The sequence below is a fragment of the Cervus canadensis genome, chromosome 21 (genome assembly GCF_019320065.1).
Source record: "Cervus canadensis isolate Bull #8, Minnesota chromosome 21, ASM1932006v1, whole genome shotgun sequence".
Classification (NCBI taxonomy): domain Eukaryota; kingdom Metazoa; phylum Chordata; class Mammalia; order Artiodactyla; family Cervidae; genus Cervus; species Cervus canadensis.
Genome location: NC_057406.1, coordinates 15662004 through 15675025, shown reverse-complemented (window position 1 = coordinate 15675025; position 13022 = coordinate 15662004). Strand labels below are relative to the sequence as shown.

Sequence of the window (13022 nt, the reverse complement as noted above, 5' to 3'; positions counted from 1 at the left end):
TGCTGGAACCCAGAAGAGACGAGACAGCCATGGGGAACTGGCAGGAGAGCAAGAGGCTGGGGTTAGTCATTAGAAATCTGTGGTACTGGGTGTGACAGCTAGGCTTCCCGGAAACTTCAAGGGGTGTGAGAGGGATGGGGGCGGGGGGGGGCATTAGTGGGTGAGGGTTGGGGCTGCATTAGGTGCCATTATCTGCTGGGGTTTTTTCTCTGGCCGAACTGTGAAGGCATTGAGGTCACCGCTTCCTCCTCTGTCTCTCTCCCTGCCCGCTGTCTCGGGGTTGGGTGCGGGTGCGTGCAGGGTGCTGGGATCTGCTGAGATCTGCTGAGATCTGCTGAGGTGGGTGTGTCCCACCGCCGGGAGCAGGTCCTACCAGCCCAGCCCGGCCCAGAGCAGGCAGAAGCCAGCTCGGGAGAGCAGCGAGCCACACCGACGAGCACAGGTAAGCGGGCGTCACAGGTGGGATTGAACCTCAGAGGGGCACAAGGACAGCACCCCTCCTTTAGAATTGGGGGACGTGGGTGGGAGTGGAGGTGAGAGAGGGCCCTGGGCCTGGGGAAGTCTTTTTGAATAAAGAGCTCAAAGGGGCGACCTCAGGCAGGCAGACCGCAGACAGAGGACATGCTCTGGAGCATGAAGCCAGCCCCTGGGCCTGTCTGTCCTGGGGGCTGGGTCTTCCCCTTCATCTACTCTCACACTAAACTTTGGGTCCCAGGGCCCCAGAGGAATGGAGGGCCCTCTGGGGATGTTTTCCAACCCTCTCCCATTCTCAGATAAGACAATGTCCAACACCCACTCATCCAGGGCCAGGCTGGTGACAGTGACCTGACCTGATTAAACTCCCGAGCGGGTTCAAGGCACAGACCTGCTCTCATAGGGACCTTCCCAGCCAACTCCAGTGTCTTAGAGGCGCCTGAGAGACACTGCCTTCACCCAGGGCATTTTCTTTATAAGATGTTTAGGCCAGACGTCTCCAATGTCCTGCCAGGTCTGGTAGAATGTGGTCCCGGAGTGTCACGCAGTGGACAAAATTTCAGATACTAGGCACAGGGTCGGGGTGGGGGTCATATTTGAGGGTGCGCAGGGCCTTCTGTTGTTTTTGTTTTAATATTTATTTATTTATATATTTTTGGTTGTGCTGAGTTTTCTTTGCTACACACGAGCTTTTCTCTGGTTCCAGAGAGTGGGGGCTACTTTCGAGGTGTGGCGCACAGGCTTCTCATTGTGGTGGCTTCTCTTGTTTCAGAGCATGGGCTCTAGGTGCGTGGAGCTTCAGTAGTTGCAGCTCAGGGGCTTAGTTGCCACAAGGCACATGGGATCTTCCCAGATCAGGGATCAAAGCAGTGTCCTTTGCATTGCAAGGTGGATGCTTAACCACTGGACCACCAGGGAAGTCCGAGAGCAGGGCCCCCTGACACCCGTATGTCACACCACTGAGGGCGGCTCTTCCCTGTTTGTGGGGGCCTCCCTGATGGGAAGGGGACTTCCCATCAGGTCGCATCTCTGGTCCCTTCAGGGTGAGCTGAGATTGTCGCCGAAGGGGACCTGGAGGCAAGGGTTGGGTTGAGACAGAAGCAGAAACTTTCAACCCTTGAGCTTCACCTCCTGACCACCCAGAGACCGCAGAGCCCGGCTGTGTCCCTGTCTGTGTCGATGTGCATGTCCCTCAGCATGCACCCCAGCAGCTCAGAAGCCTCCCAAGCCCAGGCCCCCGGGGAGGGACCGCAGAGGCTTCAGGGCTCCACACCACACACACTCAGTGCTGCCCAAGGGCAGGGCCAGGTCCATGAATCCAAAGGCTTCCCGAGGTTTCTGTGAGTCTGTGGGACCCAGCCAAGTCCCAAAGCAAGGACCACCTAGAGCACAGGGCTGCAGAGAGTTGATCCCATCTGAGTCCTGAGCGATCGGGACTTTGTTTCCTGTTTTTCCAGCTCTTGACAGCAGGGTGGAGAAATGTATGCAGGTGGGGAGGTGACAGCCACTCACCTGGCAACTAATCATTGAACTTTTGGCCTTTTCCTAGAAAGGAGAGATGGGGTGAGACTAGAGAGAGGGAAAAGATGCAGCCAAGGATGATGTTGGAAGAACTGGAAGAGAGGCCAAGAGGGGAAGGGTGGGGAGAGGCTGGAGCAGGATCTGGGCTACAGAAAGCAGAGCAGGCCTGGACCAGAGAAGAAGGAAGATGGAGGTTAGACAGGACACGTAGAGGGGAAGACCATGACCCCTGGGTCAGGAGGAGGCCATCCACTCAACCTGGTGATCTGGTACTATCTCCACCTTACAGACTGCCCCAATCAACCTGCAATGCGGGAGACCCAGGTTCAATCCCTGAATCAGAAAGATCCTCTGGAGAAGGGAACAGCTACCCACTCCAGTATTCTTGCCTGCAGACTTCCATGGACTGAGGAGCCTGGCAGGCTACAGTCCCTGGGGTTGCAAAGAGTCAGACAAGATTGAGCAACTATCAGTCACTTTCACAGACTCCCCAGACCCAGGACAAGCTGATGGGCAGGATTCATCTGTGTTCCAGAGCAACTCTGGGACAGAGATTTTCATAAAGCCTTTAGACTTCGTCATGCTTCCTCTGGACGCTCAGTACAGTTTGCGTCAGTTTGGGGAATCTGAACATGCAGGCCTTAAGAGGCTTCATAATCACACGTGTCTGTGGGTAGAGGTTGAATCTTCTCGTGGCTGCCAGGGTGCGGCAGGAGAGGAAGTGGGTTCAGTTAGCTACCCGGGTCTGGTTGCCGGCGCACTGTGTGTGGTGAGGGTGGGGGTGGGGAGACACGTTGATGGGCTTTTGACTGCCCAAATCTAAAAGTAGGCCAGAGCTATTCAGAGCTGGTCTTCTGGGGCAAGAAGGATGAAGAGACTGAAGATTCCCACTTTCCAAATTTCCGAAGGGGTAGATTCCAAAGGAGAAGAGGTGATGAGAGCAAGGCCTTTGGTGGATGTTCAGAGAGGCGGGGAGATTGGGGGAGGAGGCGGGCAGGAAGCCCATGGGGAGAGTAGCAGACAGGAGGAAGCTGGAGGTGTCTGTCTTCCCTCCCTGCCCCCATCAGTGTCCCAAATCACCCACCCCTCTTCTGTTCAGCTCCCCTCTGCATCCCTGGTCAGGCGCCAGAAGGGTGGACGCCACGGGCCAGTTGTGTGGAGCAGAGGAAGGGAAAGATCATGATCTAGCCTCCTGTCCACTTTTATCCTCCATTCTCACTTCCTGCCAGGGCAGAAAATAGCCCTGCCCCGCTGACTTATCTCAGCAAAGCATGGTGCCCAGCCCAGCTCAGAGGGCAGTGGGGCCGGTCCCAGAGGCCCCAGGGACACAAGGCATCTGGGCCCCGGGTGTGCTTGTGGCAAGCTGAAAGACGGAGAAGGCGAGGAGGAGAGTGACCACGCATACTCTGGTCTGTGCATGGTGTGTGTGTGTGGGGGGGGGGGTGGGGGGTGGCCAGGATGCTGGAGGGGCAGTCTCCAGGCCTCTCTTTGCCCCTCAGTGTCCTGGGGTAGGGATCTGCTTGTGACCATCTGCACTCCTGTGTGTGTGCCCCTGAAGCTACCCGTCTGTCTGTCCATCTAAGGATGTTGTCCCGAAGACAGGGGCTGGGTCTGCCCTCCTCCCCTGGCTTGGCTGTCTGAGGCTCTGTGCACACACACATGTGTTACACACGGATCTGTATGTTACTAGCGATCTTGTGTGCCCATCCCTTGGTGCACCCTTACCTGCCTGTGGCCTTGCATGTGAGTGCAGCTGTGTGCACACGTGACCTGGCATGCTGAGGTTGCTGAGCCCAAGTGGGCCTCCAGATTCCCCTTCTCCCTGGTGAAATGAAGTCCCGGTGTCTCTGCTCTTCTGAGCTGCTGCTGTTTCTTTGCTTTACCGCCCCCCACCCCCAACCTGACCTCTTGCTGAAGGCAGGACAGAGGAGAGGGCCTTGCTGCCCCTCCCCCACATCCAGAGCCCTCCTTCCATTTCCTGTTTGCCTCCTTTTTGGCAGTTTTTCCCATCTCTGCCATCTGGCCTGGCACCGTGCCCATTCAGTTCCTCTGACAGGGAGCCCCAGGGAAGCAAGCGGATGGGGTGGGGGACCAGGGCAGGGGCCTGGCAGGTCTCTACGCTCAGCTTAGGCCACTCTGTGTGAGTCTGTCGGAGAAGGGTAGCTTTTTGAGACATCAACCCAAGGGCTTCTCGGCTTTGGAATGGAGGAAGGAGAGAGCATCTCTGAAGAATTCCTAACTCCACCTTTTAGTAGCAGCTCACCTAATACATTCTGGTCTCATTAACATGGCAGTGTTGTTGATGAGAGACTTGTGTGCTGTGTGCTTAGTCACCAGTCCTGTTCAAATCTCTGGTGGACCGTAGCCCACCAGGCTTCCCTGTCCATGGGATTCTCCAGGCAAGAATACTGGAGTGGGTTGCTATTTGCTCCTTCAGGGGATCTTCCTGACCTAGGGATCGAACCCAGGTCTCCAGTATCTCCTGAGTTGCAGGCTGACTCTTTACCACTGAGACACGAGGGAAGTGCTGAGAGATTTGGGATTCTTAGAAAAGAATTATCCATTCACTCATTCACTCATCCTAGTTGTAAGGAGCTATTGATTCTCCAAAGAATGGTTAAGAATGATAAAGTGTTACTGTAATTGAGCTGTGGGCTTCCCAGGTGGCTCAGTGGTAAAGAATCTGCCTGCAATACAGGCGATACTGGAGCTCTGAGTTTGATCCCTGTGTCGGGAAGATCCCCTCCCTGGATGAGGAAATGGCAACCGACTCCAGTATTCTTGCCTGGGAAATCCCATGGACAGAGGAGCCTGGCGGGCTACCGTCCATGGGGTCGCAAAGAGTCAGACATGACTTAGGGACTAAACAGCAATAAAAATTGCAGTCGTAAACTGTTACAGAGGTTTTATCACAAGCAGTTTCCAAACAAGGCTCTCCAAAGGGACATGCCTTTCACTGAGTTGCACATGTGGGAAAGATAGTCAGGAATGTGATAAGAGGTTGGAATGATACATGAAATATTATAACAGGATTACAGGCTGAATGGCCATGGCAGGGCAGAGGGAAGATTTCCTGCCAGGCAGCCAGTGAATATCACAAGGGCCTGCTAAGCGGAAAGACTGAAGTGTGAGTGAGCTTGGGAAGAAAGCTGTGAAAGGTTTAATCCCCACCCTAGGACCTTATTATCTGGTTGGGGAAATGGGACAAATACACAGGACATGACCTGAGGAGCTGAAAGCAGTAAACTGTTTCAGTAGGTAAGGGGAAATTGTCAGGAGGGCATATTTGTGTGTGTGAGAGATGAGTCCGTGGTACCAATGTTTGAAGTGGGAGAAAGAAGGAAGTGGGTTATTAAATAGCACATATTTCAATTGGACAAAGGAGGAAATAAAAGCGTTCACCTATGGGCACAGGTTTCATCTAGGCAGCAATAAAAGTTAGGTGCAGCATCCAGTTCACACCCACCCACGCATTCTTGGACTTTGCAGCTTGGACTCTGGAGGTGGGATGTCCTGGGTTTGAGTCCTGATTTCACTGCTCACTGACCACTTTTGAGTAAAAATCAGGAGAAACACTGACCTCCAAGGGCTGCTGGGAGGATTAGAGCTTGCATTTAGAAGGCACCCAGGGAGATGGTGAATGATCAGTAAGGCAGCTATTATTTTTGACTCAACATTTATGGAGAGAGGGGCTGGGGCTACAAAGATGAGTAAGTCACAGTCCACAGGCCCTCTCTCAAGGAGTTCACGGGTGAGTGGGAGGAGCAGACCAAGAACAGCTCATGACAACCTGAGTAGGAAGGGTTGACCTGCGTCCAAAGTGCTGGGGAGACACCAGAGAGGGGACTATGCCTGCCTGGTGGGAGGGCAGGAGTCAGGAAAGGCATCATGGGGCCCTGAGAAGTGGCTGAGTTTACCAGTCAGAGAAGGGGAGAAAGGGCATTCCCGGTTGAAGAGACAGCACGCGAGAGGCAGAGCCCTGAAGACGTCAAGTATTTGCAGAATTATCACTAGTTTGGCATGACTGGAGCAAAGGATCATGGGAGAGGTAGGCACATTTTAGGAAGAGAACCTGGTGTTACTTGCTTTTATGCATGTTTAAGACCTATCCAGAGAGACATTACTTTGTCAACAAAGGTAAGCAAAAAAAAAAAAAAAAAGACCTATCCAGCATTATTTTTGCTGATGAAATCGGTATTTCATAGGGGAAATGTTTCTTTATACTTGTGCTGTGCTTCTTACAAGTCTTAAACTGCTGGAGTCTACAACTGCTTGTTGGAAGGAAAACAAACAAACAAATGAAAAACACACTAGAAAATGTATGACAATTAGGTTTACAACTTTGTTCCATGTAAGGATTTAAGTGGTTCCTACTGAAAGGTGTTCAGTATTTTGGGATAATGGCTCAGGGTCTTCAGATAACTTCTTTCCTTAAGATCCCTAGATCGGCATGTGGCCACCCATGTTCACTATCATTACCCACAATATCCAAAAGATGGAAAAGCCCAAGTAACCATCAACAAATGAACGGATGAACAAAATGTGGTGTTTATATGGGAAAATATTTGTTGTTGTTGTTTAGTTGTTTAATTGTGTCCAGCTCTTTGAGACCCCATGACTATAGCCCACCAGGCTCCCTGCCCATGGGATTTTCCAGGCAAGAATACTGCAGTGGGTTGCCATTTCCTCATCCAGGGAGGGGACCTTCCCTACTCAAGAATCAAACCTGCATCTCCTGCATTGGCAGGCAGGTTCTTTACTACTGACCCACCTGGGAAGCTCAGGAAAATATTATTCAGCCATAAAAGACTGTAACTCTGATCCAGTCTATAACATGGAGGGACCTTGAAAACTTTAGGCTAGGTGAAATAACCCAGACACAAAAGGATGGAAATTCTATGCTTCCACTCAGAGGAGGGGTCTAGAACAGGCAAATTTACACAGACAGAAAGTAGAATAGAGGTTGCCAGGAGAGGAAGGGAGCAGGGATGAGCAGTTATTGCTTAATGGGTATAAAGTTGTTGTTTGGGATGATGAAAAAGTTTCAGAAATAGTGGCAATGGTTACGCAATGCTGCGATTGTACTTAATGTCACTGAATTGTACTCTTAAAGATGGTTACCATGGTAATTTTTTAAAGTTCTGTATATTTTGCAACACACACAAAATAGACAGCATGTGGGGATCACAATGGAGGGGTCGCTTCTGTGGCCTTCTGGCATTAAGGAAGGACTTGAGACCAGGTCCTGTCTTCTGACTCCGCTACCTCTGGCCACACTCTTCGTCTGCCAGCTTTTGCCTGAGGATGGCAGTGGTCTGTCCTTTCTGGCAGTCTTATCAGAGGCCACAGTATTTTCTGGCCTCATTGCCACCCTCTATGGGCTAAGCGCCCCCTTCCAGCCCTTAGGACCAAACTACCATCTCCCCCCATCATAGAATCCTCACTAGGAAACACCCCAGTCAGAGTCTGCAGGGAAGCACCCAGAGAAGTTCAACCCATAGGGCCTTCCTCCATCTGGCAGGACTGTGCTGAGGTGTGCCATCAGTGTATGGGACCCCCATTCTTTTTTTTTTTGGGAGCCCCATTCTATTACTGTCCCCATACAAAGGAAGAAACTGAGAGTGAACAAGGTCGAACCATCCAGCTGGACCGGGTCACTCTGACCACACAGCCAGCCCACACAGGAGCAACAGCAGAGATGAGGCTGGGATTTCGTCCTGTACTTGGGAGTTTGAACTTTATTCTTTAGATAATGGGGAACAAGCAGAACAGGCTGGTGCCAGGAGAGGGGCTCCACAGTTCTTCTCACCACCTGACATAACAGCTATTTGTGTGTGTGTGTGTGTGTGTGTGCTAAGTTATTCAGTCGTGTCCAATTCTTTGTGATGCTCTGGACTGGAGCCTGCCAGCCTCTTCTGTCCATGGGATTTCCCAGGCAAGAATACTGGAGTGGGCTGCCATTACTTTCTCCAGGGGATCTTCTGGACCCAGCGAATGAACCACATCTGCTATGGCTCCTGCATTGCAGGTAGATTCTTTACCCCTGAGCCATCCACCCAAGGAAGCCAATACCTATTTACCAGTTCTTTATCATCTGTCTCCTTTCAGTGGAATGGAAAATAGGTGGGGGCAAGGCCTTTGCTTTGTTCACCACTGTGAACATGCCTGAAACCGTCTAAAGTCCCAGGAAGCATTTGCAGAAGAAAGGAAGAAAGGGAGAGATATTAACAGATAATAACAGTAACCAAAGCATTTCATATATATCGACTCCTTGGGTCTAACAACCTTGTGAAGTAGGAACCCCTCTCCTTTCTTTCTTTTTTTTTCCAGGTAAGGAAAATGAGGGGTAGAGATATTAAGTCAGTTTTCTTTCCTTTTAAAAAAAATATTTATTTATTTGGCTGTGCAGGGTCTTAGTTTCGGCATGCAAACTTTTGGTTGCAGCCTGTAGGCTCTAGTTCCCTCACCAGGGATTGAACCCTGAGTTGGGAGCTCTGAATCTTAGTCACTGGACCACCAGGGAAGTGGCTAAGGCACACGAGGACAAAGGCACAGATTTATACCTAGGCAAGTCTGACTCCAGAGCCTGTGCATTTAACACTGTGCCATGGAGCCAGCTGCAGAAAGCTGTTCTGGGCACAGAAGGAAGGTAGGGGAAAGCTCTGAGGCTGAAAAAGGTCTCAAGAAGCCAGGGAGTTCAGATCCATATTTGTGTCTTCAGCCCTTCCTTGCACTATCTTGACTTCTGGCTTCCCTCCTGCTCCAGGTCTCCACTGCCCATGAGGCTGTGACCAAAGGCAACCCACTGCTCCTCACCTTCCCCCAAGCCGGCTGCCTTGCAACCACAACCCACATGCCCATGCTGAACCTCCGTTTGCTCTGGGGCTCTCTGTGCAGCCCCCAGGCCCCGGCCCCGGAGACTGGAGATGCACCGGATGCTAGGATGCGGGTGCGCCCCCTGATGCCCCCAGCCTAGCTTCTCGGCGCACAGTGGCACGATGCAAGCCAACTCCTCGGCCAACAAGTCTCTTCAGGCCGAGTGCCCGGACTACCAGCCCATCCATCATTTGCATCTGGTGGTCTACAGCGTGGTGCTGGCGGCCGGGCTCCCCCTCAACGCCCTGGCCCTCTGGGTCTTCCTGCGCGCGCTGCGCGTGCACTCGGTGGTATGCGTGTACATGTGCAACCTGGCGGCCAGCGACCTGCTCTTCACCCTTTCGCTGCCCTTGCGCCTGTCCTACTATGCGCGGCACTACTGGCCCTTCCCGGACTTTCTGTGCCAGCTGGCGGGCGCCGTCTTCCAGATGAACATGTACGGCAGCTGCATCTTCCTGACGCTCATCAACGTGGACCGCTACGCCGCCATTGTGCACCCGCTGCGGCTGCGCCACCTGCGGCGGCCCCGCGTGGCGCGGCTGCTCTGCCTGGGCGTGTGGGCGCTCATCCTGGTCTTCGCCGTGCCCATCATCCTGGCGCACCAGCCCTCGTCCTGCGCCAGAGACGGCCGCGACGTGTTCCTGTGCTTCGAGAGCTTCAGCGACAAGCTGTGGAAGGGCAGCCTCCTACCGCTCTTGCTGCTGGCCGAGGCGTTGGGCTTCCTGCTGCCCCTGGCGGCCGTGGTCTACTCGTCGGGCCGCGTCTTCTGGACCCTGGCGCGGCCCGACGCCACGCGGAGCCAGCGGCGGCGGAAGACGGTGCGCCTCCTGCTGGCGAGCCTGGTCATCTTCCTGCTGTGCTTCGTGCCCTATAACGTCACGCTGGCCGTGTACGGGCTGCTACGCGGCGAGGTGGTGTCCGCCAGCTCCGAGGCGCGCAAGAAGGTGCGCGGGGTGCTGATGGTCACGGTGCTGCTGGCCGGCGCCAACTGCGTGCTCGACCCGCTCGTCTACTACTTCAGCGCCGAGGGCTTCCGCAACACCCTGCGCGGCCTGAGCGCCCCGCTCCGGGGCAGGACCTTGGCCGCCAACGGGGCTCAGGAGGCGCTCGCCGAACCGCTCACCGAGACGGCCCAAGCCTCTACTCTGACCGCCGCCAGTCAGGGGAAGCTCCGGCCCTCCGACCCCCGGTCATCCTTCACCCCGTCCCACGAGGATTCGTCCTTCTGAACGCACAGTCGTTCGTACCAGAGCGCGGTCCCCTCGCCCCCGCTCCCGCGCCTCTGGCACTCTCAGACACGCCGGGGTGTGCACCGGGGGGCGGTAGGGTGGGCGCTGGGACTTAGGAGTGGCAGCTCCCACTCCCGGATGCAGAAGAGAACGAAGTGTGGGGCCCAGGGGCGCGCGGAAGGAAGAGCGCCGCTGGAAATGTCTTTAACTGGGGGTGATGGTGAGCCGCGGAGGACCCCTTCCCCAGCCCCTAGAAAGTGTTGCCATGAACCTGCCCGTGCAGAGGCAGGAGGCTGGATGAAATGCCATTGGCGGGCAGGAAACGCGGCCCACAGCTGGTAGATGGAGCAGAAGATGGGTGTCCTGCCTTTAGACCGACCACAGCAGACCTAGGGAGTCTTAGGAGGCTCCGCCTGCCCAGCACTGAGGCATAATATTAATAATACGAAAGCGTATTGGATGCTCACTGAATTGGTTTCCTTCTTGTCTAGTCACTTGAAACAATTTAAACCTGACGTCCAGCATGGCTAGTTGGGGGCAGGGAAAAATTGAGTTAGAAGGAGTTTTCCCTCCAAGTTCTTGGTCCCTATTCCCCTTTCTGGGTCCTGCCTTCTTCCCCCTTCAAGATCTCCTCCATTCTAGGTCCTCAGTTCTTCCCCCTCTACCTGGCGCCGCATCTGCTGCTTCACCTATAATACAATAAGGAGAACATTCTTGTACTAAAGTAACAGTTCTCAGACTTGTTCGTCTCAGACCCTTTCACACTCTTAAACATGGAACATTCCAAAGAACTTTTGCTTATACTTTGTTCTTTTGATACTTAACCATACTAGAAATCAAAAAGAATAACTTTAAAAACAGAAATATACAAGCACGCATTCCAATAGCTGTGACAGCAACAGGGTTACGAAGCCTCTGGGAAATTCCATCATCTCCTTGTGAGAGAATGAGTGAAAAGGACAAGTGACAGATTAGTAGTAGTATTATGAAAATAGTTTAGACTTTCTCAAAGAGTCCATCCCGAGATCATGCTTTAGAACCATACCTGTACTGAAGTATTAGCGTTTGTGTAACTTCTTCCCGGGCTATTACATACATTGTTTTTATTAATGCCAGGGAAAGAGCAGTGCTCAAGTCAATTGTCAGTTGTAGTCTGTAAGGCTTGCAGCTTCTGGGGGTGGGGATGGGGCAAAGCAAGTAGGTGCTCTACCCCAGTGGAGCACTATCTGGGGATCCTGGAACTGCAGCAGGAGGTGGGGGGTGGAACTAGCTACACAAATACTCAGGAGGAGGTGGGGTGGGGGTTTCTCTGGGCAGGGAAAAGGGAACAGAACAAGAGCCAGGCAAGAAGTTTACATGGAAGTAAATCCGATGAATGATGGACAGGAGGGCAGGAACAGGGTGACTGCTCTTAGCAAGCTGGAAGTAAGGAAATGGAAGTCTGGTTTACCAGCCACCTACTGTTTCCTTCCTTCTTGGATGGAGTCTGGGCTGGCACTGTGTCATCCTAAGTGAAGTTGCTCAGTCGTGTCTGACTTTTTGCAACCCCGTGGATTGTAGCCCCCCAGGCTCCTCCATCCATGGTACTCTCCAGGCAAGAATACTGGAGTGGGTTGCCATTTCCTTCTCCAGGGGATCTTCCCGACCCAGGGATCAAACCCAGGTCTCCCGCATTGCGGGCAGATGCTTTAACCTCTGAGCCATCAGGGAATCCCTATGTCAGCCTAAGACCCTGACATTATTAGTGAGATTAGCAAGGGAGTTGGTGACATGCTCATGTCCTGCATGCATTTCTGTGTCTCTCAGTGCTGTATGTTTCTGTGTGTGTGCGTGTGTGTGTGTCTGTGTGTGACTGTCAGAGTTTCCCAGGCTGTGCCACTGTGTGTTTTAGTTCGGACTAAGCCTTTTGTGTCTTTACCTGAGTCCTCCAGATAGTGATTTACAAGAGTAAAATGACCCCTGGTGGCCAAACCGGAGAAATGACCCAGCATCCTCCCTGAGAGCCGTGAAGCGCAGCTTTCCTCCGTCTGGTCTGAGGTTAGCAGCTTTCTGCTGCTCCAGAAGAGGCCTGGTGGTTAGCAGGTTAGCACCTGCTCCATCCCTTGCTCCATCCTTAGGGTTCAGCCCTTCCAGCCTTGGGGGCACCAAATGTCATCATCATCCAAAGTCTCAGCATTTTGCCCTATCCAAACTGAACTCAACAGCTTTTAAAAATTACTTGAATTTGTTTGCTTTGGCCACATTGCATGGCTTCCAGGATCTTAGTTCCCCAAACAGGGATCGAACCCATGTTCTTGGTAGCAAAAGCATGGAGTCTTAACCACCGCACTGCCAGGGAGTTCTCTATTTAAGTATTTTTATTATGCAGATAAGTGGATGAATTCCAAAGCAATTAAAGCTCACATAGCAAATATCTTCTAACTTACTATATAATTTACTTATTTATTTATTAATTATAACTTTTACAGTTTATTGTCTGTCTCCTCTTCACCGCCCCCCCCCCCCAAATAGAATGTAAGCTCCCTGGGGGCAGGGATCTTTGGTTCTCTGATGTATCCCCAGCATACAGAACAGTGTCTGGCGCCAAAGAAGTTCCTAATAAATATTTGTTGAAATGATGAACAGTTGAATCATTTTGCTTTTTTTATTTTTTATTGAAGTACAGTTGAATTACAATGTTGTGTTAACTACTGCTGTAATGAACAATTGGGCTTCCCCGTGGCTCAGTGGTAAAGAATCCCCCTGACCAATACAGAAGATATAAGTTTGATCCCTGGGTCGGGAAGATCCTCTGGAGGAGGAAATGGCAACCCACTCCAGTATTCTTTTTTTTTTATTCGACCCCATGGACTGTAGCCTGCCAGGCTCCTCTGTCCATGGGATTCTCCAGGCGAGAATGCTGGAGTGGGTTGCCATTTCCTT

General features: G+C 52.4%; 1 protein-coding gene across 3 annotated transcripts; it reads left to right on the top strand.

Moving 5' to 3' along the window:
- The first annotated feature begins 59 nt into the window (after positions 1–59).
- Positions 60–12722, top strand: LPAR5 (lysophosphatidic acid receptor 5). 3 transcript variants are annotated; one of them, XM_043441228.1, is made up of 2 exons: positions 60–442; positions 8762–12722. In XM_043441228.1, exon 2 carries the CDS (start codon positions 8994–8996, stop codon positions 10098–10100), a length of 1107 nt encoding a protein of 368 aa, XP_043297163.1. In that variant the 5' UTR covers positions 60–442; positions 8762–8993; the 3' UTR covers positions 10101–12722. The 3 variants fall into 3 exon arrangements, with proteins under 3 accessions (XP_043297163.1, XP_043297164.1, XP_043297165.1); XM_043441229.1 differs by lacking the exon at positions 60–442 and adding an exon at positions 2835–3404; XM_043441230.1 differs by lacking the exon at positions 60–442 and adding an exon at positions 7954–8023.
- Positions 12723–13022: the final 300 nt, after the last annotated feature.